The following is a 22971-nucleotide window of genomic DNA, read 5'->3' on the forward strand; positions in this document are numbered from 1 at the left end:
AAGAGTCACATGCCCAGCTGTCACCACGGACACATACAGATATCTCAGACCCAGTGCCTGGTCCCTCCCTCCACAAGAGCACCGCTCCAGGCAGTTCTGGCAGAGCTGAGCGGACATGCCCAGTAGCAGACCTAGGGAAGTCTCCTCTTCCTGCAGGAAGTCCCTCTGCAAGGGCCCGGGAAAGGCTCCAGGCTCAGCCACCTGAGCCACAGAGTCAGGGAGGCAAAGACGCTGATCCTAGGATCCCAACCCATGCATCAAACATGCCCCAACTGAGGCAATAGCAAGCATTTACGATATGTGTCATGTTAAAGAAGCACTACTTAAACCTCTTTACTCTAGACAGCACACTCAATCGATGCTATGACTTGACACTAAATTCCAGACATCCCCAGAGAAAGCTGGCAGAACCAAAAAAGAACCATAAAACCAACTTAGTCATTCATCCCAAAATTCCACACTGCTATAAACAGGTTGTATTAAACAGGACTTAAAAAAAAAAATAAGTCACCCAACAGAAGTGAAATCTGCCTATGAGAAGGGGATCTGTAATCCTATATTTGCAGTAGCAGAATCTATAATAGCAAAGACATGGGAACAATCCAGATATACGTTCAAAGAGTGATTAAAGAAACTGTGGTACATCTACTACTCTACGGAATATTATTCAGCTATTAAGAGGAATGAAATCATTCTATAAACAACCAGGTGGTCCCAACTAGAGACCATTATGCTCAGTGAAATGAGTCAATCACGAAAGAACAAATAACATATGTTCTCTCATATATAAAGAAATCAACATGGAAAGTGTAACCTCAATAATCCAATCCATACTGTTTTCTTGTTTGCTTGCTTGCTTTTTTGGCTGTATGTTTTTTATTTCAGATTGGTTTATTCCAAATAATTTATTTTCTCTTGTTGAATTCATCACGGACTCATGGATTATATGATGGCATCATTTTTCCCAAGAGACTTTTGTGTTTCCTTTTTGTCATCCATGTGTTGGTTACTCTGTGGTGCATTTTTTTCATGGTGCTGTAATTTGTTGTTGATGTTGTTCTTGTTGTTGTGGCTGTTCTAACTCATACCAGTTGTTGACCTTGTTTCATGGCTTCCACTTATGGAAATGGAGTACTGGGGTCTGTCATATACAGACATGGGGATATAATGGAACATGCACTCCTGCTTCCAGACGAAAGATGGATTCCCAATTGTTGGACATGTGTAGCCAATGGGATGCTGGACTATCCGACATTGTCTGTACCAACAATGTCGGGGTACACTTAAATAAGAGACTCATAGAATTATGATTCCTTATGAAGGACTACACTATTGTAACAAAATGGGAAAAATCTGATGGGGGTGGGAATTTGGGGGGAATCTGAGCCTATATGAAATTGTATGACATAATTCAAAATTCAAACTAAAAATATATTTAAAAAAATAAGCCAATCACTAATGTTATAGAAGATACGCGAGACACAGGTAGAAAGAAAAATTTCCAACCCCTATTGTTACCTTAACAGGATAAGCTTTTCAGAAATCATACTATGATTTGTTCTGGAAAACCATGGTGGAATAACTTGAAAACTGGCTGAAGTACTGACAAGGACATGAACGTTAAAGGCGCACATGAAGAGTCCAAACGTGCTAAATGTTCAGGTATTAAACATGGGACTTTTGTGGGTACAGATATAACTGAGTTCATCCATAGAAGAGTACAGTCATCTGGTTACCTCCTCTCAGTCCTAGACACTGACACCACCCATGTACACTGCTCCCCGACACACACACAGAGCAGGGTTGGCTCTGACCTGAAATGCCCTGTGCTGACAGACGCACGGTGGCTAAGTGAGCCAGACTACGTTAGCAGTGAGAATTCCACAACTCCCCAGCCAGTAAAATCAGACCTTGGATTGTATCCCTCCATTACTGAGTCAGCAGGCTTGTTCTGGAAAGGCGTTATGTTCCACTCAGGGCCCAAAAAAGATGGGCCATCCATCTATGTACCTGAGCGTAGCCGCTCCGTTTCGTCAGCTTCACTCTGGTTTGGTCCAGACAGGGGACATCCCCATAGCGATTCTTCTCAAGGTTCCCAGGAGACCTGAAGGAAATAAAACAGACACACCAGAATGAGAAGAACCTAGGGAAGAAGGCATGGATATGCGCAAAAGCTACCAATAACAGCAAGGGGAACCAAGTGCTGACAGGGAGAGATAGTCAGGCTTCACATTCTCCATTCTCTAGTCTAAATGATTCCCCAGCCCGGCGGCATGGCCCAGTGGCTAAAGTCCTCACCCTGAACGTGCCAGGATCCCATATGGGCGTTGGTTCTAATCCCGGCAGCTCTACTTCCCACCCAGCTCCCTGCTTGTGGCCTGGGAAAGCAGTCGAGGACGGCACAAAGCTTTGAGACCCTACATCCGTGTGGGAGACCCGGAAGAGATTCCTGGCTCCTGGTTTGGATTGGCGCAGCACCAGCCATTGCACTCACTTGGGGAGTGAATCATCAGACGGAAGATCTTCCTCTCTGTATATTTGACTTTCCAATAAAAATAAATACATCTTTTAAATAAATAAATAAATGATTCCCCATCACTGTTCTTAGCAAGTATAAACAAGGGGTTTCAAACAGTTCCTGGAAAACCAGCACTGGGCTGGCAGGTGGCCAAGTGGGTAGTTGCTGCCTGCAGAACTGGAATCCCTTGTGGACTGACTTGTCTTGGCTGCTCCAGTTCCAATGCAGCTCTCAGCTAAGGGCCTGGGAAAGCAAGCAGAAGACAGCTCCAGTGTTTGGGCTCCTTATACCCTTGGGCAAGATCAGCCAAAGCTCTTACTTCCTTTCTGGCCTTGGCCTGGCCCAGTCTTGGCTGTTATGGCATGTGGGGAGTGAAGCAGAGGATGAAAATCTTGCTGTCTCCCTCTTTGTAACTTTGGATTTTGACACATAAATAAAAGAAATCTTAAAAATAATATAAAATTGGGCGCAGCATGATAGCATAGTGGTTAAAGTATATGCCTTGAACGCGCCAGGATCCCATATGGGCGCCGGTTCTAATCCCGGCAGCTCCACTTCCTATCCAGGTCCCTGCCTGTGGTCTGGGAAAGCAGTCAAGGACGGACCAAAGCTTTGGGATCCTGCACCCATGTGGGAGACCCAGAAGAAGCTCCTGACTTCCGATTGGCTCAGCTCCAGCCATTGCGGCCGCGTGGGGAGTGAACCATTGGATGGAAGATCTTCCTCTCTGTCTTTGCTCCTCTCTGTATATCTGCCTTTACAATAAAAATAAAATAAATCTTTAAAAAATACATATAAAATAAGACATGGGCAGGAAAGGCAATTCTGTTAATGTCTCTGAAGGAAGAAAGGAGGGAGAGAGTTCAAAGTTTATGTCTAAAATAAATTTATTACATTCTGTCAATCTGGTGCAGTTGATAACACATGCCTACTCGCTTCTGTCCAGTAGCTTCACTAAAATAAAATAAGAGGACAATTTGGAATTCAGCCAAAGGCACCAGTAGAGATATTAAAGCGGCTTCAACCCATTCTAGCACACAAAGCAGATATGAACGGTTTGGATTTTTTTTTAAGATTTACTTTATTTTTTTTATTGAAAAGGCAGATATATATAGAGGAGGAGAGACAGAGAGAAAGGTCTTCCATCTGTTGATTCACTCCCCAAGTGAGCACAATGGCCAGTGCTGCGCCGATCCAAAGCCAGGAGCCAGGAACTTATTCCAGGTCTTCCATGCAGGTGCAGGGTCCCAAGGATATGGGGAATCCTCAACTGCTTTCCAAGGCCATAAGCAGGGAGCTTGATGGACACAGGGCTGACAGGATTAGAACTGGTGCCCATATGGGATCCTGGCACATTCAAGACGAGGAATTCAGCTGCTAGGCCACCGCGCCGAGCCCGAAAGTTTGGACTGACCTGGCCAAGTGAGAGAAACTAGGACCCAGGAGGATACCTAGAGACAAAATGATTCACCCATTCAACTCCTACATTCTGCAAAGCAGGAAAACATGTGAATGAGAGATGGCGAGCACCTTGTCCCTTTTCCCAGACGAGTCTTGCATGCACCCCAGTCGGGGGTCCCACACAACAAACAGGTGAAGACCTGTGCTCTAGACAAAGTGCTCAGTCCAGAGGAAACATGCTGAGCCCTGGAGGACGCCCACACACAGCTGCTGGATCACTTTCCTGGAGTCCCACCCAAGGAGGCTTTCAGGAAACCCACAACCAAAGACCTCCAGACTAAAAACACCCCTAACACAGGGTCCAAGGAAAAACTAACAAAGGAAAGCAACAAAGAGCCAGTAAGAGGGAACTGATTCTTTCTGTGTTTCAAAGGCAGAGCGGCAGAGCAAGGGAGAAACAAAGAGGGACTACTTTCAACCACTGCTTATTTTCACATGACCCCAGATAGCCAATAGCCAGACCTAGGCAAGACCCCAATACCCAGATCTCGGCAAGGCTCAAGACAGAGCCAGGAACTCCATTCTGGTCTCCCTAAAGGGTGGCGTTAGTCCAGGGGCCATTATCTACTGCCTGCCTAGGTGCATAAGGAGCTGGATCAGAAGCAGAGCATCTGGATATGCAATGGGACTTTAAAGCGGGATGTCAGTGCTGCAATGAGCAGCTTCACTCACTGTGCCACAGCAATGGCTCCAGAAAATGCCTTCTTAATGACTACAATTAATACCCTCAAAGAGAAAACAGATAGTGTTAACTATATTTGAGAGAAGAACAGTACTCTTTGAAAAAGGAACAACCAGAAAAAAAAAATCTTAGAAATTAAAAAATGATCATCAAGGCTTGGTGCTGTGATGTAAGAACAGCATCCTCGGCTATTTCACTTCCCATGCAGCTCCCTGCTAATGTACCTAGGAAAGCAATGGAAGATGGCTCAAGTGCTTGGGCCACAGGAGGAAAGCATAGAAGAAGCTCCATGTTCCTGGATTTAGCCTGACCCTGCTCTGACAATTAAAGCCATTTGGAGAGTAAACCAAAAGATCTCACTCTGTCTCTACTTCTTATTTTAGCTCTGCCCACCAAATCAATAAACGTTTCAAAAATAGTCTTCCATGGGCCCAGTGCAGTAGCCTAGTGGTTAAAGAACTTGCCGTGCACATCCAAGAATCCCATATGGGCAACGGTTCACATCCTGACTCCTCCACTTCTCATCCTGCTCCCTGCTTGTGGCCTGGGAAAGCAGTGGAGGATGGTCCAAAGCCTTGAAACTCTGCACCAGTGTGGGAGACCCAGTAGAGGATCCTGGCTCCTGGCTTTGGATCAGCTAAGCTCCGGCCATTGCCCTTGCAGCCTCTTGGGGAGTGAACCAGCGCACGGAAGATCTTCCTCTCTGTCTCTCCTCCTCTCTGTATATCTGACTTTATAATGAATATAAATAAACCTTTAAAAAAATAATCTTCAAAATACAAACTTTGATTAGAGATGAAACAAACTTGAAAAAATTCCTCATAATACAAAACATTACATGGTAAGAAAATTGAGAAAATGAAAGGATGACTCTAACGAGGCAGCAAACTATGGTCTCTGTGTGAGCAGGGGCGGGGGATGCCTTTTCACACATCAACGTACCAGTTAGAATCCTAGCTCTTCTGTCACCTATGTGGGAGAGCCAGAGGTGTTGCTTCTAGCCATGGTTATTACAAACATTTGGGGAATGAACAAGTTGATAGAAGATATAAAATTAATCTCTCTCGCTCTCTGTTGCTGTGCCTTTAAAATAAATAACCTTCTAAAAACATATAAAATGGAATTTTTAGTGGAACGTTAAAGAAAAAAACCAATAGAAGTCCAGAAAGCAAGAGCAAATACAAAAAAGGGGAGGGGGAGCACACAGAACCAATGCTAGGCAGCAGCCCAGAGCATGGAGGGCCACAGCGTGGACGGCAACAGAAAATGAAAACCCCTGGGGTAAGAGCTTCAGGAGGAATATGGACTGATTTGTGACGCATTTGATTACTTGGGAAATAATGACAGTGTAAAACAATTGTAGTGGCTACATGGGAAAATAATAAGGATAAGTAAATGAAAACTTACAAGCAAATTGAAAAAAACTGGGTGGCTGTAACCAAAAGAAACAAAAAAATTTTTGATAAGATTATCTAATATATTTGGACATTTCACAATAACCAACTTAGCTATGTAACAAAAACATTTACATAAAATAAAAATGGTTTGATGGAGCCCGGCGCAATAACGTAGCAGTTAACGTCCTCGCCATGAACACGCCGGGATCCCATAAGGGCGCCGGTTCTAATCCTGGCAGCCCTGCTTCCCATACAGCTCCATGCCTGTGACCTAGGAAAGCAGTCGAGGATGGCCCAAAGCCTTGGGACCCTGCACACACGTGGGAGACCCAGAAGAAGCTCCTGGATCCTGGCTTTGGATCAGTTCAGCTCGAGTCATTGCTGCTATTTGGGGAGCAAAATAGCTCTGTCCTTCCTTCTCTCTGTATATCTGACTTTCCAGTAAAAATAAATTTTAAAAAAAGGGATAAAAAATATTATCAACATCGCATACAAAAATACCCTGATATTTTTTAAAAAAACGTTTATAAGGGAGCTAGTACAATGACTCAACTGACTACTCACCTACAAGGACGAGACTCTCATATGGGCATTGGTTCGAGTCACAGCTGCTCTAGTTCGCTACTTGTGGTCTGGGAAAATAGCAGATGACCGAAAGACTTGGGCATTTGAACACATGAGGGAGACCCCGTAGAAGCTCCTGGTTCTTGCTTTGAATCAACTCAGCTCCAGTCTTTGTGGTCATTTTGGGAATGAACCAGCAGATGGAAGCTCTCCCTCTGATTACTGCCTTTCCTCTCTCTGTAACTCTGCCTTTCAAGTAAATAAATAAATCGTTAGAAAAACAAAATACCGGGCCAGGTACAATACCTAATGGCTACATCCTCGCCTTGCATTCTCTGGAATCCCATATGGGTACTGGTTCATATCACGGTTGCTACATTTCCCATTAAGACCCTGCTTGTGGCCTGGGAAAGCAGTCGAGGACGGCCCAAAGCCTTGGGACCCTGCACCTGCGTGGGAGACCTGGAGGAAGCTCCTGGCTCCTGTTTTCAGATCGGCTCAGCCATCACAGCCACTTGGGGAGTGAATCAGCAGACAGAAGATCTTTCTGTCTGACTCTCTTTTTCTTTGTATCTGCTTTTCCAATAAAAATAATTTTTTAAAAAACTATATTAATAATGTAGTGAAAATTGTAACTAAAAAAATTAAAAGAACTAATATCTAAGTGTGGGTATTGGAGACAACGTAAAGACACAGTTTGGAATAGCTGCACCCCTCAGCAGCATGCCTGCTTCCCTCAGCTTGGATGCTGGCTCCAGCTCCCCATCAGTGTACACCCTGGGAGGCGGCAAGTGAGGGCATCTCAAGCACTCTGACCTCTGCCACCTGCATGGGAGCACTGCCTGGAGCTCCTGCCTCCTGCCTGGCTCTGATCCACACCTGGCTGTCTGCAGGCATCTGGGAAGTAAACCAGCCGATGGATGATCACTCTTTCTCTGCTCTCAATATAAATTAAAAGCTTAAAAAATAAAGAACTCTGAAGTCTTGACAGTTTATAAGACCGGCACAAGGCAAAAAAATATGATCAATATCATCAATCATTAGAAAAATGCAAATTGAATTTACAATGTGACCTTATTACAACCCTAAATAGTTAAAATAAAACTCAAAGTAACACAGGGCTCAATATTGCGGGATGATGGGGTAAGCCACCACCTACAATAGCAGCATCCCCTATAAGTGAGAGTTCAAATCCCCACTGCTCCACTTCCATTCCAGATCCCTGATAATGTGCCTGGGAAACCGCCAAAGGTGGCTCATGTACTTGGGCTCCCGTACCCTCATGAGGGACCTGGAAAAATCTCTAGACTCTTGGTTTTTGACCAGCCTTGGCTGTTGCAGCCACCTGCAAAGTGAGACACCGAATAAAGTTCTGTCTCTCTCCCTATCTTTCCCTCTATAACTCTTTAAATCTTTTTCAAAAAGTGACTACTAAAATGCTGGTGCAGTAGAACAGAAAAGATTGCTTACACTCATACACTGCTGGCAGCACACAAAACTCTGGAAAATAGGCAGTTTCTTAGAAATAACAAAACACAATTACCATATGATCCAGCAATTGCATTCCTGGGCATTTATCCCAGAGAATTGGAAACTGCTGTTTACATAAAGCCTACTTGCAAATATTTATATGAAATGTTTCCTGGAATGGACAGAAACAATGACATCTGGAAAGTCTCTAACTGCAGTGTCAGAGAACAGGTATGTGCTGGCAGAGGTCGGGGTGCAGCTGGGGAGCGTGGGAGCAATAAGGCCCACCTACCATTCCTGTCTTCCTGGGTCACCTTGTGCATTAAGCATGCCGTTTATTCATATATGTAGATTTATATCTGTCCCTAGAGATAAGATACAAAGGAATCCATCACCGGAGGCTCCCTCTTGTCCTTCAGTAAACATAGGCCTTGCTGCCACATGGACGCCAGCGCTGCAGGCCATGACATTATCACCACAGCCCTGTCTGTACTGTTCTTAAAGCAGTCTGTGAATCCATGATTGTCTCATACTTGGTCAATCTTGTTATAAATTTATTTTGAAAATATGCATTTACTTATTTCAAAGGCAAAATAATGAGAGGGTGGGGAGTCAGAGAGACACCTGGGCCAGAGGCCCAGAGTTCCATCCTGGGTATCCCACAGGAATGGTGGGAGCGCGTGTACTTAGGCCACCTTCCACTGTCTTCCTAGGAAATTAGCAGGGCGCCTGAGCTGGAAGCAGAGCAATCACAACAAGCTGGTACTACATGCAGAATGCTGATTTCACAAACAGCAACTAACACTACTATACCACAATGCATTCCTATGAAAAACTTTTGTTAAGGGCCAGCACTGTAGTACAGCAAGTAAAGCCACTACGTGCAGTGTCAGCATTCCAAATGGGTGCCAATTTGAATTCTGCCTGCTCTGTTTATAATCCACCTCCTTGTCAATGTGCCAGGAAAGCTGCAGAAGATGGCCCACATCCCTGTACCCGCGGCATACACATGGAAAACCTGAAGAAGCTCTTGGCTCCAGCCCAGTTCCCCTTATTGTGGTCATTTGGGGAGTGAACCAGTACATGGAAAACCTTCTCTGTCTCCTCCTGGCTCTGAAACTGCCTTTAAAATAAATGAATGAATCTTCTTGAGAAACTTATATAAAATGGTAGATGGGAAAGTAGAATGGAAAAATTAAGTCTAACGATAAATGGGATCCTAATATATACATTAATAATCTGGAATTCCAAGGAAGACATACAATATTACCTCAAAATGTTTGTGGAAAATTAAAATCAAAAGGTAAGCTTATTTTGGAGCAAAAACATTCGGAAATACACTTATGGTCTTTTCTTTTTCCTAAAGATTTTTTTTTTTTAAAGATTTATTTGTTTTTATTGGAAAGTCAGACATAGAGAGAGGAGGAGAGACAAAGAGGAAGATCTTCAGTCCAATGAATCTCTCCCCAAGTGGCCGCAACTGCTGGAGCTGAGCCAATCCGAAGCCAGATGCAGGGTCCAAAAGCTTTGGGTTGTCTTCAACTGTTTTCCCAGGCCACAAGCAGGGAGCTGGATGGGAAGAGGACCCACCGGGATTAGAACCAGTGTCCATATGGGATCCAGGTACGCTCAAGGTGAGGACTTCAGCTGCTAGGCCACAGCGCCAGGCTCAGCATTTATTTGCTTTTATTGGAAAGTCAGATATACAGAGAGGAAGATCTTTCATCCGATGGTTCACTCCCCAAGTGACCGCAACTTCTGGAGCTGAGCTAAACCCGAAACCAGGAACGAGGAGCTTCTTCCAGGTGTCCCATGCAGGTGCAGGGTCCCAAGGCTTTGGACTGTCCTTGACTGCTTTCCCAGGCCACCTGCAGGGAGCTGCAAGCAGGGCCGCTGAGACACGAACAGGCATCCATATAGGATCCTGGTGCATGCAGGGGAGCACTTTAGCTACTAGGCTATCATGTTGGGCCCCCGATCCTGATCACTGTGGCAGCCATTTGTGAAGTGAACCAGTGGATGGGGGGGAGAGAGAAGGGAGAGAGAGAGAGAGAGAAACTTCATCAAATAAAATAACAACAAAGACCCCAGGGGATTTTGCTGGGCTGGGCAGGGTCTGGAGCTGGTGAGGCAGGCAAGCCTCTGTTGGCATGTGCTGTGCTTCTCCTTCCGCTCCCCTTGCTCTGCTGTGCACCCCGGCCCTGCACACTGGTTTCCTCCTCCCTTGCTCACTCTCCTTGTCCCCACTTCTGTCATCTCAGATTATTTCTCTTTACTGAAACACTCTCTCCACGTTCTCCACAACACACAGACGAGCCACACTGGACAGCAACTATGAGCAGGGAGAGGCATCTGGAGAACCATAGATTACTAAAGCAGTTAAGCTGCAAAGAGAAATACATGTCAAACTCCAGCAGTCACACGTTCCACAGGGAAAGAGAGGCGCAGAGAGAGGTGAAGCTGGACTAGGTCTGGACAACTCATACGGACAGCCTCCCTCATCTCCAGCAAGCTGAGCTCATTAAATGGGACAGAGACTTAGCTGCAGCCCATGAAGGGACGAGAGCAGAGGCATGGCTGCTGTTACCAGGGCCGGTAACCAAGCAAGGTAGAGCTGAGGCTAACCCAGACAGAGGCCTCCGTGCTATAAATAGGGTAGAGGGTCCCAGGAGGACTCAGCTCTTCTAACTTACTGACTGGGGATGAGACCACACACGCCAGCCCTTCCTCTCAAGATGTACCTTTCCAGAACCCTAGGGAGCCACTGTCCGTACAAACTGCCCAGAACTCCTGCTGAGCATGGGAACAGACAGCATGCCATACTGACACCATCTGGTTTGTCCTTTATTTTTATTTATTTATTTATCTTTGTTTTTTCCTTTAACACTGGCGCTACAGGAAAAGATTAAAAAAAAAAAATGTGTCATGACAGGATTCCCCTATTGGTTCTAAAGACTTTCAGAAATTCCAGAGCACAAGTGCTACACCAAGTACTAAGGTAGGAGGTTAGGGACCCTCTCAGCACCAGCCACATCCCTTCACATAGGAAGTGCCTCAGCTGTGGAAGTAGGAATGGGAGCGCAAACTGCCTGCACCCCAGCGGGCTGGTGCAAGCCCTCTCTACTTACATGGAACAGTGAAAAGTGCCCACAGGGTTCTCCCGGCGGATGTCTTCGTACTCCTCATAGATGCCCTGCTTTTGCCTGGCATTCACGTAGTCTACCAGTTCTTGGATGGTCATGGCATGCGGACCTGGAACGTGCACCGAGTCCCAGTCTAAGGCTGTAGGAAGGGAGAACAGGATGATCTCGTCGAAGGGATCTGGGTGGCCGTTCACCTGGGGCAGGAACTGGAAATTCCAAGTGGCCAGGTCAATTTTCACGTATCCACCCAGGTTTTCTGGAAGGCACTCCCTGGGGAGGTGCTGGGTGACCTCAGATGTCTTTAGGATTTGGATCTGAAAGGCCAAAAAAACCTAATGAGCATGGCAGGAGAGGGTGTGGGGAAGGCATAACAAGTAGTGACAATAACGAATAAATATACTCATATTGGCTTCGGGGATTGAGCTGTGGTTTACCTGAAATACTAGTATGCTTATAAAGGCAGGAGGCTTCCTTGAGACACCTGGGCCTGAATCCTGTGTATTTCCCAGCTGAAAGCTTGGATTCCCAGAATGTATATCAAATTCACTCCTAGATTTGGGGGTCCTTGTCATACACCTAAAAGGAAGGTGTGGCAAGCCAAGGCTTCATGCTGCCAGCATTACCTCATGTGGGATCCTTCAATCTGGATGCTAAGAATACATGGCTAGCAGTGGTAACTGTGTCAACCTCACACCAAGGCAAGTTTGTGCTGTAATCTCAACTCAGTGTAGCTGTTCTCAAAGATGGTTTTCAATGGATGTAACACAAGATGGACCACTGGAAGAAGAAAATCCCAGGAAACACTCTAGCGAAGTGAGCAGAATTCTTTGTTTCTCAATATATAAAGTGGTTCATTCACTTTTATATGTAGCTACATACATATATAATTTAGCTTGCTTGAAGCTGACACACACAATGGCATCTCTTTAGGGGGCATCCTGTGCGTCGCCATCACTCCTGATTCTGTTCCCTGCGCAGCCACAGTGAGGGGGACTGAATGAGCCAGGCTGCTTTGCCTTAGCGCCACTGTGGAATGGGAATGCTAATCCTCCTAAACCTGCAGCAGGTGCCCTTCTGGGAGTCCTCTCCCCCATGCCGTCCTCCTTAGGGACCAGCTCTAGCCTGCTTTTCCTAGTGAAGCCCTTCCTGACTGCCTGAGGCTGTGTCCAGGGCCTATAGAGCCCACTGCCTTCCTTTCTCAGATAGCATAGGTACCCACCAGGACCACAGGCTTCCAAGGGAAGGACTGCCTCTCAGTACCTAGATCAGAAAAAGCACTTCACACATTTTGAGTTTCTATGTCCATGGATAATTAATTTCTGTAATTTGAATACAAGAACTTGCCTAAAGAATTTTCCAGAACTCCTAAAGAGATCTCTCCTTCTCTAAACAAAAGCCTTTCCTTCCCCTCTCCAGCCCAAGTTATCTCAGCGGCAAAAGCCTGCATTATTATTCATTTAACTTCATAATCTTGGCCACAAAAATCTGACAATAATATTTTAAATAAATCTTTACTTCACCCTATTAGAGGTCAATGTTTCACATGTCCTTTCTTTCATCAGTAATTGTATCAGTATCTGCCACTCCTGAATCACTCAGGAGATTATAAAGTTAAGATAATATTGGGTTACAATGTTGAAAATGGAAGCAAACAGCTATTTGAAGGAAAAAAGGGGGGAGGGCCAATGCTATGGCATAATGGACAAAACTTCCACCTATGGCACCAGCATCCCATATATTTGAGTCCCGGCTGCTCTAGCTTCAATCCAGTTCTCTGGTAATGTTCCTGGGAAAACAACAGACAACGGCCTGGGTGCTTGGATCCTTGCACCCACATGGCAGACCCAGAAGAAGCTGCTGCCTTTGGATCAAATCAGCTCCAGCTGTTATGGCCATTTGGGGAGTAAACCAATAGACGACATATCTCTCTGTCCCTCTCTCTTTCTCTCTCTCTGTAACAGTGCCTTTCAAATGAATCAACGAATCTTAAAAAAAAGAAAAAAAAAAACAATGGCAGGAATAAAAGTATGTTGAAACACTGGGAGTCTCCTAGGCCATCAAAGTGTTTCAACTAGCATAAGTAGACCAAAATAGGGAAAGCACTTAAGGTCTGTGCAGCAGGACGCTACATTTCTGAAACGAACAACCAGTGCCTTAATCACTTTAATGACAGTTTTTCAGCGCTTCTAAGGCCAGGTGCTGTGGACAGGCAGAGCCAGAGTCCAGCCCCAGCTTTAAGGAGCTGACAGCAGTGGCCACGGCAGTCTGCCCTTTAGAAGGCAGAAAACCAAGGGCAGGTTTTCACCCACTGGGCTGCACACGTGTCTGTCCACTTCAGGAGAAGGGGCCGGCCAGGCCCTGTCTTACCCGCTCCCGGACCTTGTCCTTCAGGAGGAGGCTGACTACGGAGTAGGGCACCCGGAACCACATGGGCGCCCCCACGATCAGCACTTTCTTCAGGCGGGCGGGAAACGCTCCCTGTGAAGAGAATGCAGGAGAACGTGAGAGGCCTAAAGGGACCCAGGACTTCAGGCCATATGTTGAGGTTTAATTCCCTTGTCTCCATTCTAACCCAGTAGGGGGAGATGACAGGTACTTCGGGGAGCCACTGGGCAGTGAGGAGAAAAGTCATTAAAAGAAACGACGGAGCTCATGTTGACATTAGACATTATGGACAGAAAACTATTCTGGCTTTTCCGATCAGCAATTCTCCTGTCAATATCACATACCAGCACATAAACACTAATGCTTAGGAAACTTACGCTTATTAAAAGTTTAAGGAAAAATGAAAGCACTAATAAATGAAACTTGGAGAACATTTCTCTTTCACACTCACTGAGTCTGATCTCTGCATAGGTGTCATTTCCTTATTCCATCCATCTCTTCACCTCTGCAGGTGGCTATGCAACCACCACATAGGATCTGACAGGTCAAATCACCAATGAGGATGGAGGGAAGGGGGCACGCCATCCCACACACGGCAGGAGGAGGGAAGCTCATCCATTCCTAATCCTCACAGCTCGGTCTCCTGCTGTCAGCTGGAACCTCACCCCTCCTCCCAGACACAGTTCCCATGGAACATGGACATTCAGTCTGGAAGATCCAATTCCCAAGAGCCACAAAGAGAAGAAACTGCTGGGGAAAAAAGATCCACGTGTTAGAGTATTGTCTTAACCACTCATCTTCTTTTTTTTTTTCCCAAGATTTATTTATTTTTATTGGAAAATCAGATATACAGAAAGGAGGAGAGACAGTGAGAAAGATCTTCCGTCCAATGATTCACTCCCCTAGTGGCCGCAACAGCCGATGCTATGCTGATCCGAAGCCAGGAGCCAGGAACTTCTTTCCAGGTCTCCCATGCAGGTACTGAGTCCCAAGGCTTTGGGCCGTCCTCGACTGCTTTCCCAGGCCACAAGCAGGGAGCTGGATGGGAAGTGGAGCTGCCGGGATTAGAACCAGCGCCCGTATGGGATCCCGGAGTGTTCAAGGAGAGGACTTTAGCTACTAGGCCATGACGCCAAGCCCATCACTCATCTTCTTAAAAAGATTTATTTAGTTTTTGATTTATCAGAAAAGCAAAGTGACACTAAGAGAAGCAGAGGTATCTCCCACTCAGGAGTGTACCCCTCAAGTGGTCACAACAGCAAGGCTGGGCCAGGAGCTCCACTGGGGTCTCCCACACAGGTGACAAGGACCCAAGAATATGGGTCATCATTTGTTGCCTTCCCAGGTGCACCGGCAGGGAGGTGGATTACAAGCAGGAAAGTCAGAACACAAGATAGCACACTGACATGGAGACAGGCATTGTAAGTGCCATCCACTAGTTTACTCCTCAAACCAGACTGGGCCGGAAAAGGCCAGAGTCAGAAGGAGATTCCATTTGGATCTCCCATGGGAATGGCAGGGACGTTCAAGTACTAGAGGCATTGCTGGCCTTCAGCAGGAAGCTGGAAGTGGATGTAAAACCAGGACCTGAGTTCAGGTGCTCCAGCAACTGATGCCAGCATTCCAACTGCTATGCCAAGCTCTACACCTACACTTATTGTGGATAATTAAAAAAAACAACAAAACTCACTTTAAAACTAGAAAAAAAAAGGGTCCGGTGCAGTAGCCTACGGGCCAAAGCCCTCATACTACAAGCGTTGGGATCCAATATGGGCGCCAGTTCTAATTCCTGCGGCCTGGCTTCCTGTTCAGCTCCTGTTCAAGTGCCTAGGAAAGCAGCGGAAGATGGCCTTAGTGCTTGGACACCTGCCACTGAGGTGGGAGATCTGGAGAAAGCTCCTAGCACCTGATTTCAGTCTGGCACAGCTCAGGTTGTTGTGACCATTTTAGAGAGTGAAACAGCAAATGAAAGATCTCTTTTTTTCTAATTCTTTCAAATAAATTAATAAATCTTTTCTTCCAAGATTTATTTATTTTATTGGAAAGGTGGAAATACAGAGAGGAGGAGAGACAGAGAGGAAGATCTTCCGTCTGATGATTCACTCCCCAAGTGAACGCAATGGCTGGTGCTGTGCCGATCCAAAGCCAGGAGCCAGGAACTTCTTTCCAGGTCTCCCATGCAGGTACAGAGTCCCAAGGCTTTGGGCCGTCCTTGACTGCTTTCCCAGGCCACAAGCAGGGAGCTGGATGGGAAGTGGAGCAGCCAGGATTAGAACCGGTGCCCATATGGGATTCTGGCGTGTTCAAGGCGAGGACCCGTAACCATTAAGCTACTGCACCAGACCCTCAAATAAATTAATAAATCTTTACCAAAAAAAACCCTGAACATGATTAAACTCACAAATGATAAATCAACATCAGAACTAGTGTTGTGTGCAACACACCAGCTCCTCTGCTTCTGATTCAGCTCCATGCTAATGCACCTGGGAAGGCAATAGAAGATGGCACAAGCACTTGAGTTCCTGTCCCCATGAGGCAGACAAGGACAGAGTTCTTAACTCCTGACTTTGGCAAGACCAGACCTGGCTACTGTGGCCATCTGGAGAATGAATCTGCAGATGGAAGAATTCGCTCCCTCTCTACAGCTCTGCCACTCAAATAAATAAATATTTAAAACAATGTTCTTCGGCCCGGCGCCATGGCCTAGCGGCTAAAGTCCTCACCTTGAACGCGCCGGGATCCCATATGGGCGCCGGTTCTAATCCCGACTGCTCCACTTCCCATCCAGCTCCCTGCTTGTGGCCTGGGAAAGCAGTCGAGGACGGCTCAATGCTTTGGGACCCTGCACCCGCGTGGGAGACCCGGAAGAGGTTCCTGCTTCCCGGCATCGGATCGGCACGCGCCGGCCGTTGCGGCTCACTTGGGGAGTGAATCATCGGACGGATCTTCCTCTCTGTCTCTCCTCCTCTCTGTATATCTGACTGTAATAAAATAAATAAATCTTTTAAAAAAAAATGTTCTTGAGACTCTGGTGATAGAGGCTACTGATAGGAATATACCACTGAACTCCTTAGAAAAGTCTTTTACCGTATTTATCACAATTTTACATTGGTACACCCTTCAACTCTACAAATCCACTTGTAGCAACTTATCCTCAGAAAATCAGTGATCAGAAATGCAAAACAATATATACCCAACTGTAGGCAACTGCCTAGCTTGCCTTGCACCTAGGTAAGTGTTAGACTGTGAGGAGGAAAACAGGCAGTCTCAACCTGGCTAACACCAAATTTGTTTAACTATACCTGTGTGCTACCATGGTTGCCTATTTTTTTTTTAAGCTATCTAGGACGGTGAGGAATGCCAGGTTAGGACATACCACCTTGGCCCCCTCACAGGGAGGCTGCCGACTGCCTGGAAAAGGATATCTCGGACATATTTAGTTGAGGGCAGCTGAAGGCATGTTTCACAGGAAAGGAATGACTTCTGCGGCCTTCCATAGACTGGGCCACTGCATTTGCAGCTAGGCAAAAGAGCTGAGATAGGGCCTAGCGTGGTGGCCTAGTGGCTAAAGTCCTCTCCTTGAACACGCCGAGATCCCATATGGGCGCTGGTTCTAATCCCGGGTGCTCCACTTCCCATCTAGCTCCCTGCTGGTGGCCTGGGAAAGCAGTCGAGGAAGGCCCAAGGCTTTGGAACCCTACACCAGCTTGGGAGACCTGGAAGAAGTTCCTGGCTCCTGGCTCCTGGCTTCTGGCTTCGGATTGGCACAGCACCAGCCGTTGCGGCCACTAGGGGAGTGAATCATTGGACGGAAGTTCTTTCTCTCTGTCTCTCCTCCTCTCTGTATATCTGATTGTCCAATAAAAATAAAATAAATCTTAAAAACAAAAAAAAGAGCTGAGATATAGTGGTTTCAACGGGGAAACCAGAGGACATGTATGAGTCAGGCCAAAGTACCTGCCAATGAGGGATACCAGGGTTGGGCTAAACAGCATCACCCACTGCCTGTCAATGTATGTGAAAAATGAGTTTGGGTGAATGCCTGGATGGGCTAGGCCACAGTACCTACCCACAAGCGCCAAAGCAGGAGGTGGGCCACAGCATCCACCAGAACATGAAAGAACCAAATCTGGGGGCAGATTTTTTAGGGGACTTGAGGTGTGCCTCTGTGGAATAGCAGCACACGCCAGTTTGCTGGGTGTAGTAATGGGCCAAGCCAGGCTGGGCCACGGAATTCATCTGACAAAAATTCACCTGATATTTGCAGGAGCTGGGGCTGGGAGGAGGCAGCACTCATGACAAATGAAAAGGCCAAGACTGAGGGTAGACCATGCCCTCATCCACTGGTACATACGATATCTAAGCAGGGCCACAGCACCTGCTGGCACAAGTGCAATCTGGGACTAGCAGCAGGCCTGGTAGGAGAATCTGGGAAACTCCTCTACTAGGTTACAGCTCCTGCTGGGTAGTAGAAAAGCCTGGGCTGGGGGCAGGACAGGCCAGGCAATGCTGCAGCATTAGTCAGCATTTGTGTGGGCCAAGTCTGGGCCAGGCCTTAGCACACACTGGCATGCCTGAGAGCCACAACAGGGTATGGGCTGTGCCTGGCTGGGATGAGCTGCAACACCTGCTAGCAAGGGCTGAAATGTGAGCAGGCTATGCCAGGCTAGGTCAAAACACCCACCAGCGGGCAGAAGACTTGGAGCTGGGAACAGGCCTGATAGGAGGAACTCTAGAGCCTCTTCTGCTAGACTACAGCTCTCATTGCTAAGTGCAGGTGACAGGGCTGTGGATGGATTGAGCTGGGCAAGGGTACAGCACCCAGGGATTGGATCTGGGGACAGGTCAGACCAGACTAGACTCTAGCACCCACTCACGAGAGCTGCAATGGATGCGGACCAATCAGGTTTGGCTGCAGTACACACCAGTGACTGCCACGATTAGGGGATGGCTATGTCAGTCTGGGCCGTAGCATCCACTGGCACATACAATATCCAGCATTGGGCGAACCCAGTAGGGAACTCCCCTGTTGGCCACAGTTCCTGCTGGTGACTGTGAGAGCCAGGGCTGGCAAAAGGCCAGGGCTGCCATACCAGTCAGCATACATATGGATCAGCTCTAGGAGTGGGCCAGGCTTGGCCAACCCACATTGCCACGAGCGAGAGCCAGGATGGGGTACAACACTGCCAGTTCCTGTGACGCCTGCTGGTGAGAGCTAAGACTGGCAATGGGCCGTGTCCGACTGAGTGCTCCATCAGCGGATGGACAGTAGAAATCTTGGGACAACTCTACCGATCAAGTTTTGTAGCAAGTGTCTAGGTCTATGGATACACACAGATTTATTGGTCAGCTAACAGATCCTGGAAAGATTTTCTCAACCCTGGGCAACAAAGCCAATCATGTCTCAGAACTGTCTAAATCACTCTACTAGTAACATCCTCAGAACACTCTTTCCTACATCAGGGTCTCTAAAGTGCCATCAAATGACTGTCTCCCATCCCCACGTGCTGACAGCAAGGAGTGGTGCTCTCCTGTCTCTGCAAACCAGGAAAATAAAAAGAAAATAACTAAAACATTTTCTGTTTTAAAGATTTATTTAAAGGCATAGATAGAGAGAGGAGGAGAGACAGAAAGGAAAATCTTCCGTCTGATGGTTCACTTCCCAAGTGGCCACAAGAGCTGGAGCTGAGCTGATCCGAAGCCAGGAGCCAGGAGCTTTTTCCAGGTCTCCCACACAGCTGCAGGGTCCCAAGGCTTTGGGCCGTCCTCCACTGCTTTCCCAGGCCACAAGCAGGGAACTGAATGGGAAGTGGAGCTAGAACTGGTGCCCATATGGGATCATGACGCATTCAAGGCGAGGACTTTAGCCGCTACACTATCACACCGGGCCCAACTAAAACATTTTTCCACTCACCTTCTTCTATATCTGGACCCTCCCCACCCTAACTGGAAGCATACATGGGTATGCATCCCTCTCAGCTATGTAAATAATATTAAACATAATTTTTTGAAGCATATAAAATGATGCTCACTAAAGCCTTTGTAACAAAATAAAAAAACAGCATGAACTCAACTTTTTTTTCTAGTTGTTAGATTCATTAATAAAAGAAAGGAAAATAGGTCCAGCACAATAACCTAATGACTACATGCTCGCCTGTTATCTGCCAGGATCTCATATGAGCACCAGTTTGTGTCCTGGCTGCCCCACTTTCCATGCAACTCCCTGCTTGTGGCCTAGGAAAGCAGTCGAGGACGGCACAAAGACTTGGGACGCTGCACTACTGGCTCCTGGCTTCAGATCAGCTCAGCACCAGCCACTGCAGCTACTTAGGGAGTGTACCAGCAGACAGACCTTTCTTTCTATATCTCCTTCTCTCGTATCTGTAAATCTGACTTTTCAATACAAATAAATAAACTTAAAAAGAAAAAGAGGTGTTTGCCTTAATTTAAGCTGATATGATGTTATGTATAACATGTTATGTTTTGAATGTTATATGTTGTGTATAAACTAAAATTGAAGTATAGGTGAGGTGGTCACAGAAGGTGGCTGGGAACTCGCATTTACTTTTAACATATTGGTTACTCATTACTATGTCAATTAATTCCATAATGATGTAAATTTTTACTGATGGTATGTTGGAGCTTTCAATTGATCGGGATGATACTCTGCTGGCTCTGTTTTCAGACCAGAGAGGGTATACCTAAGAAGCTGTTGAACTTGACTGGACAATAAGATGCTGGACTCTATGTTTGGTATATGCTTGCAATGGGGGAATCTCAACTGAACTTGAGCTGTGGTTATGCAACAAGGTGGAGGAATCCACCATGGTGGGAGGGTTTGGGGAGGGGTGGGGAGAATCCAAGTACCTATGAAACTGTGTCACATAATACAATATAATTAATGAAGTTAAATAATAAATAATTAAAAAAAAAAAAACAAAAAGAGGAACATGAGAATCAGTTCTGCACACTTAAATGGAAAGCTGAGGAAGTGACAGTGTCCAGCCAAAACCCACAAGACACAACCACTAGACTAGTAAAATTCCATTACTTAAAAAGGAAAAAGAATCATAAATCACTCTTGTTCTGTACATATGCACACATAAGACACATACACACACTAAAAAGGATGGGTATATATACCCCCAAGCTCTCCACGAAGACGACCTTTAAGGGGAGAGAATTTTAGTAGTATTTTAGCTATGATATTTAGTAGTTTTATCACCTTTGGAGATGCTCACAAATTCTCTATAAACTTAATTTTTTTTTATTTAATTATTTATTATTTAACTTCATTTTAAACTTAATTTTTTAAATGTATTTGATAAGGAGAGAGAGAGAGACAGACAGAAAAAGGGAAAGAGCTGTCATTCACTGGTCACTCTTGAAATGTCAGCAATGGTCAAAGCCAGTAATTTTTTTTAATTTCACTCTTTTTTTTTTTTTTTTTGGAAAGGCAGAATTACAGAGAGTGGGAAAGAGAAAGAGGTGTCTTCCATCAGCTGATTCACTCCCCAAATGACCACAACAGTCAGAGCTAAGTGGGAATGAAGCCAGAAACTTCTTCAGGGTCTCCCACATGACTGCAGGGGGTCCAAGCACTTGAGCCATCCTCTGCTGCTTTCCCATGTCATTAGCAGGGAGCAGGATCAAGATGGAGCAACCAGGACGCATTCAGGGATGCTAGTGCCACAAGCAGAGGATCAGCCTGACATGCTACCACACAAGCCCCAAAACTGTTTTGTTGTATGCATGGGCACACATAGATCTCCATATCCTTGATTCTGAAACCCAAAAAGCACCAAACACTTCAAAATCCTTTCGTAGCAAAAAATTTACTGGGAAGCAAAATCTGACCTAAAACAACACAGCCAATTTATAGCCTTTATTATTGCCCATCCATTTGTGGATTACAGAGTCACATACAAACCATACTATCATTTGTCTTAATTTTATTTACCTCTCTGTTTGAGGGGCAGAGAGATAGAAAACGCTCAAATCCACTGGGGTTCTCTCCCCAAATGCCTACAACAGTCAGGGCTGGATGCAGGAGCCAGTGCCTCCATCCAGGTCTCCCACAGGGTGGCAGGCACCCAGTTACTACAGCCATCACCACCGCCTCCCAGCATGTGCATCAGCAGGAAGCTGAAGGAAATCGAACCCAGACACTCTGATATGAAACACAGACAACCGCTAGGCTAAACACCCAAGCCCTACATTACCTTGCAAAGTTCAAGAAGTGGGGAAGTGTTGTGGAGCAGTAGGTTAAGTCGTTGTACGACATGCCAATATCCCACTGCAGTGCCAGTTTACGTCCCAACTACTGTGTTTTTGACCCAGTTTCCTGTTAATGCTTCCATGTGGGAGACCCAGATAGAGTTTCAGACTCCTGCCTTCAGCCTGGCACAGCTCCAGCTGATATGGGTATTTAGGCAGTAAACCAGCAGGCAAGCGTATGCCTCTTCCTCTCTATGTCTGTCATTCTGCCTTTCAAGTAGATGAAAATAAACACTTAAAAATCTTCAAAAACTTAAAAATAAACTTTTGAACTTAAGAGTTTGGGATACGGGATTATGACACTGATTCCATGTATGCATGGATTCTGTGTAACCCCACGTGTGTGTGACTAGAAAATATATATATATATAAACATACACACAGCTTTGTGTACTAAGCTGACATTTAAACCAAATTTTTTTATTAGATTGAGATTAAAAAAAAAAAAAAAAACAGCAGGGAAGCAGTCTAGAGAGAGACCAAACATGTCTAGAACTTGCTGGGTGATATTTTGCACAGATGCTTCCCCAAACCATGGGAAAGGCAGATCCTGCTTCTGTGCCTTGGCATGCGCCGGGTAAATTACATGGATTCACCGCACTTCACTCTCAGACCATTTCTAGTACTGAGACACTAGTTATCATTTACAGGTAACCTTTAAATTGAACATAAGGTCTGAATTTTACATCATTCCTAAGTCTCCCCACCACCACACACACACAAAAATTTTTTAATGCTAATTGCTGGCAGAAGTTGAGAAGGCCCTCTTGCAGCCTTACCTTCAGCAGGTTTAGGACTTTCTTTCCAAGTTCCAGCTCAAAGTTGGCATAATTGGAACCGCACATGTCATAGATAAACACCAACCCATTTCTCTGCGTTTCAAAGCTGTAAAGCAAGCATTGAGCACAGCATTGATAAGCAATCAAAAGATGGAGCAGGACCAAAGCCTAAGGCAAAATAGACCCATAACACACAGGGCATACCTGAGGTCAAAATAACTGCCTGCCTTTACACCGATCTTAGAAAAATATGGTTTATCTCTGGTGTCTGCTATGCTTACTAATGAGAACTTAC

At 45.9% G+C, this 22971-nt stretch overlaps 1 protein-coding gene across 1 annotated transcript in view; it reads right to left on the bottom strand.

Moving 5' to 3' along the window:
• PTPN9 (protein tyrosine phosphatase non-receptor type 9) overlaps window positions 1–22971 on the bottom strand; it is an 82865-nt gene that overhangs the window by 9348 nt on the left and 50546 nt on the right. Inside the window, exons 5-8 of the mRNA XM_058665492.1 lie at window positions 22677–22782; window positions 13603–13713; window positions 11221–11549; window positions 2011–2104 (exon numbers count right to left, since the gene is read on the bottom strand). Of these exons, the coding sequence (XP_058521475.1) occupies window positions 2011–2104; window positions 11221–11549; window positions 13603–13713; window positions 22677–22782 (640 nt within the window). The remainder of the gene's footprint in view (window positions 1–2010; window positions 2105–11220; window positions 11550–13602; window positions 13714–22676; window positions 22783–22971) is intronic.

The sequence above is a fragment of the Ochotona princeps genome, chromosome 6, assembly GCF_030435755.1.
Source record: "Ochotona princeps isolate mOchPri1 chromosome 6, mOchPri1.hap1, whole genome shotgun sequence".
Classification (NCBI taxonomy): domain Eukaryota; kingdom Metazoa; phylum Chordata; class Mammalia; order Lagomorpha; family Ochotonidae; genus Ochotona; species Ochotona princeps.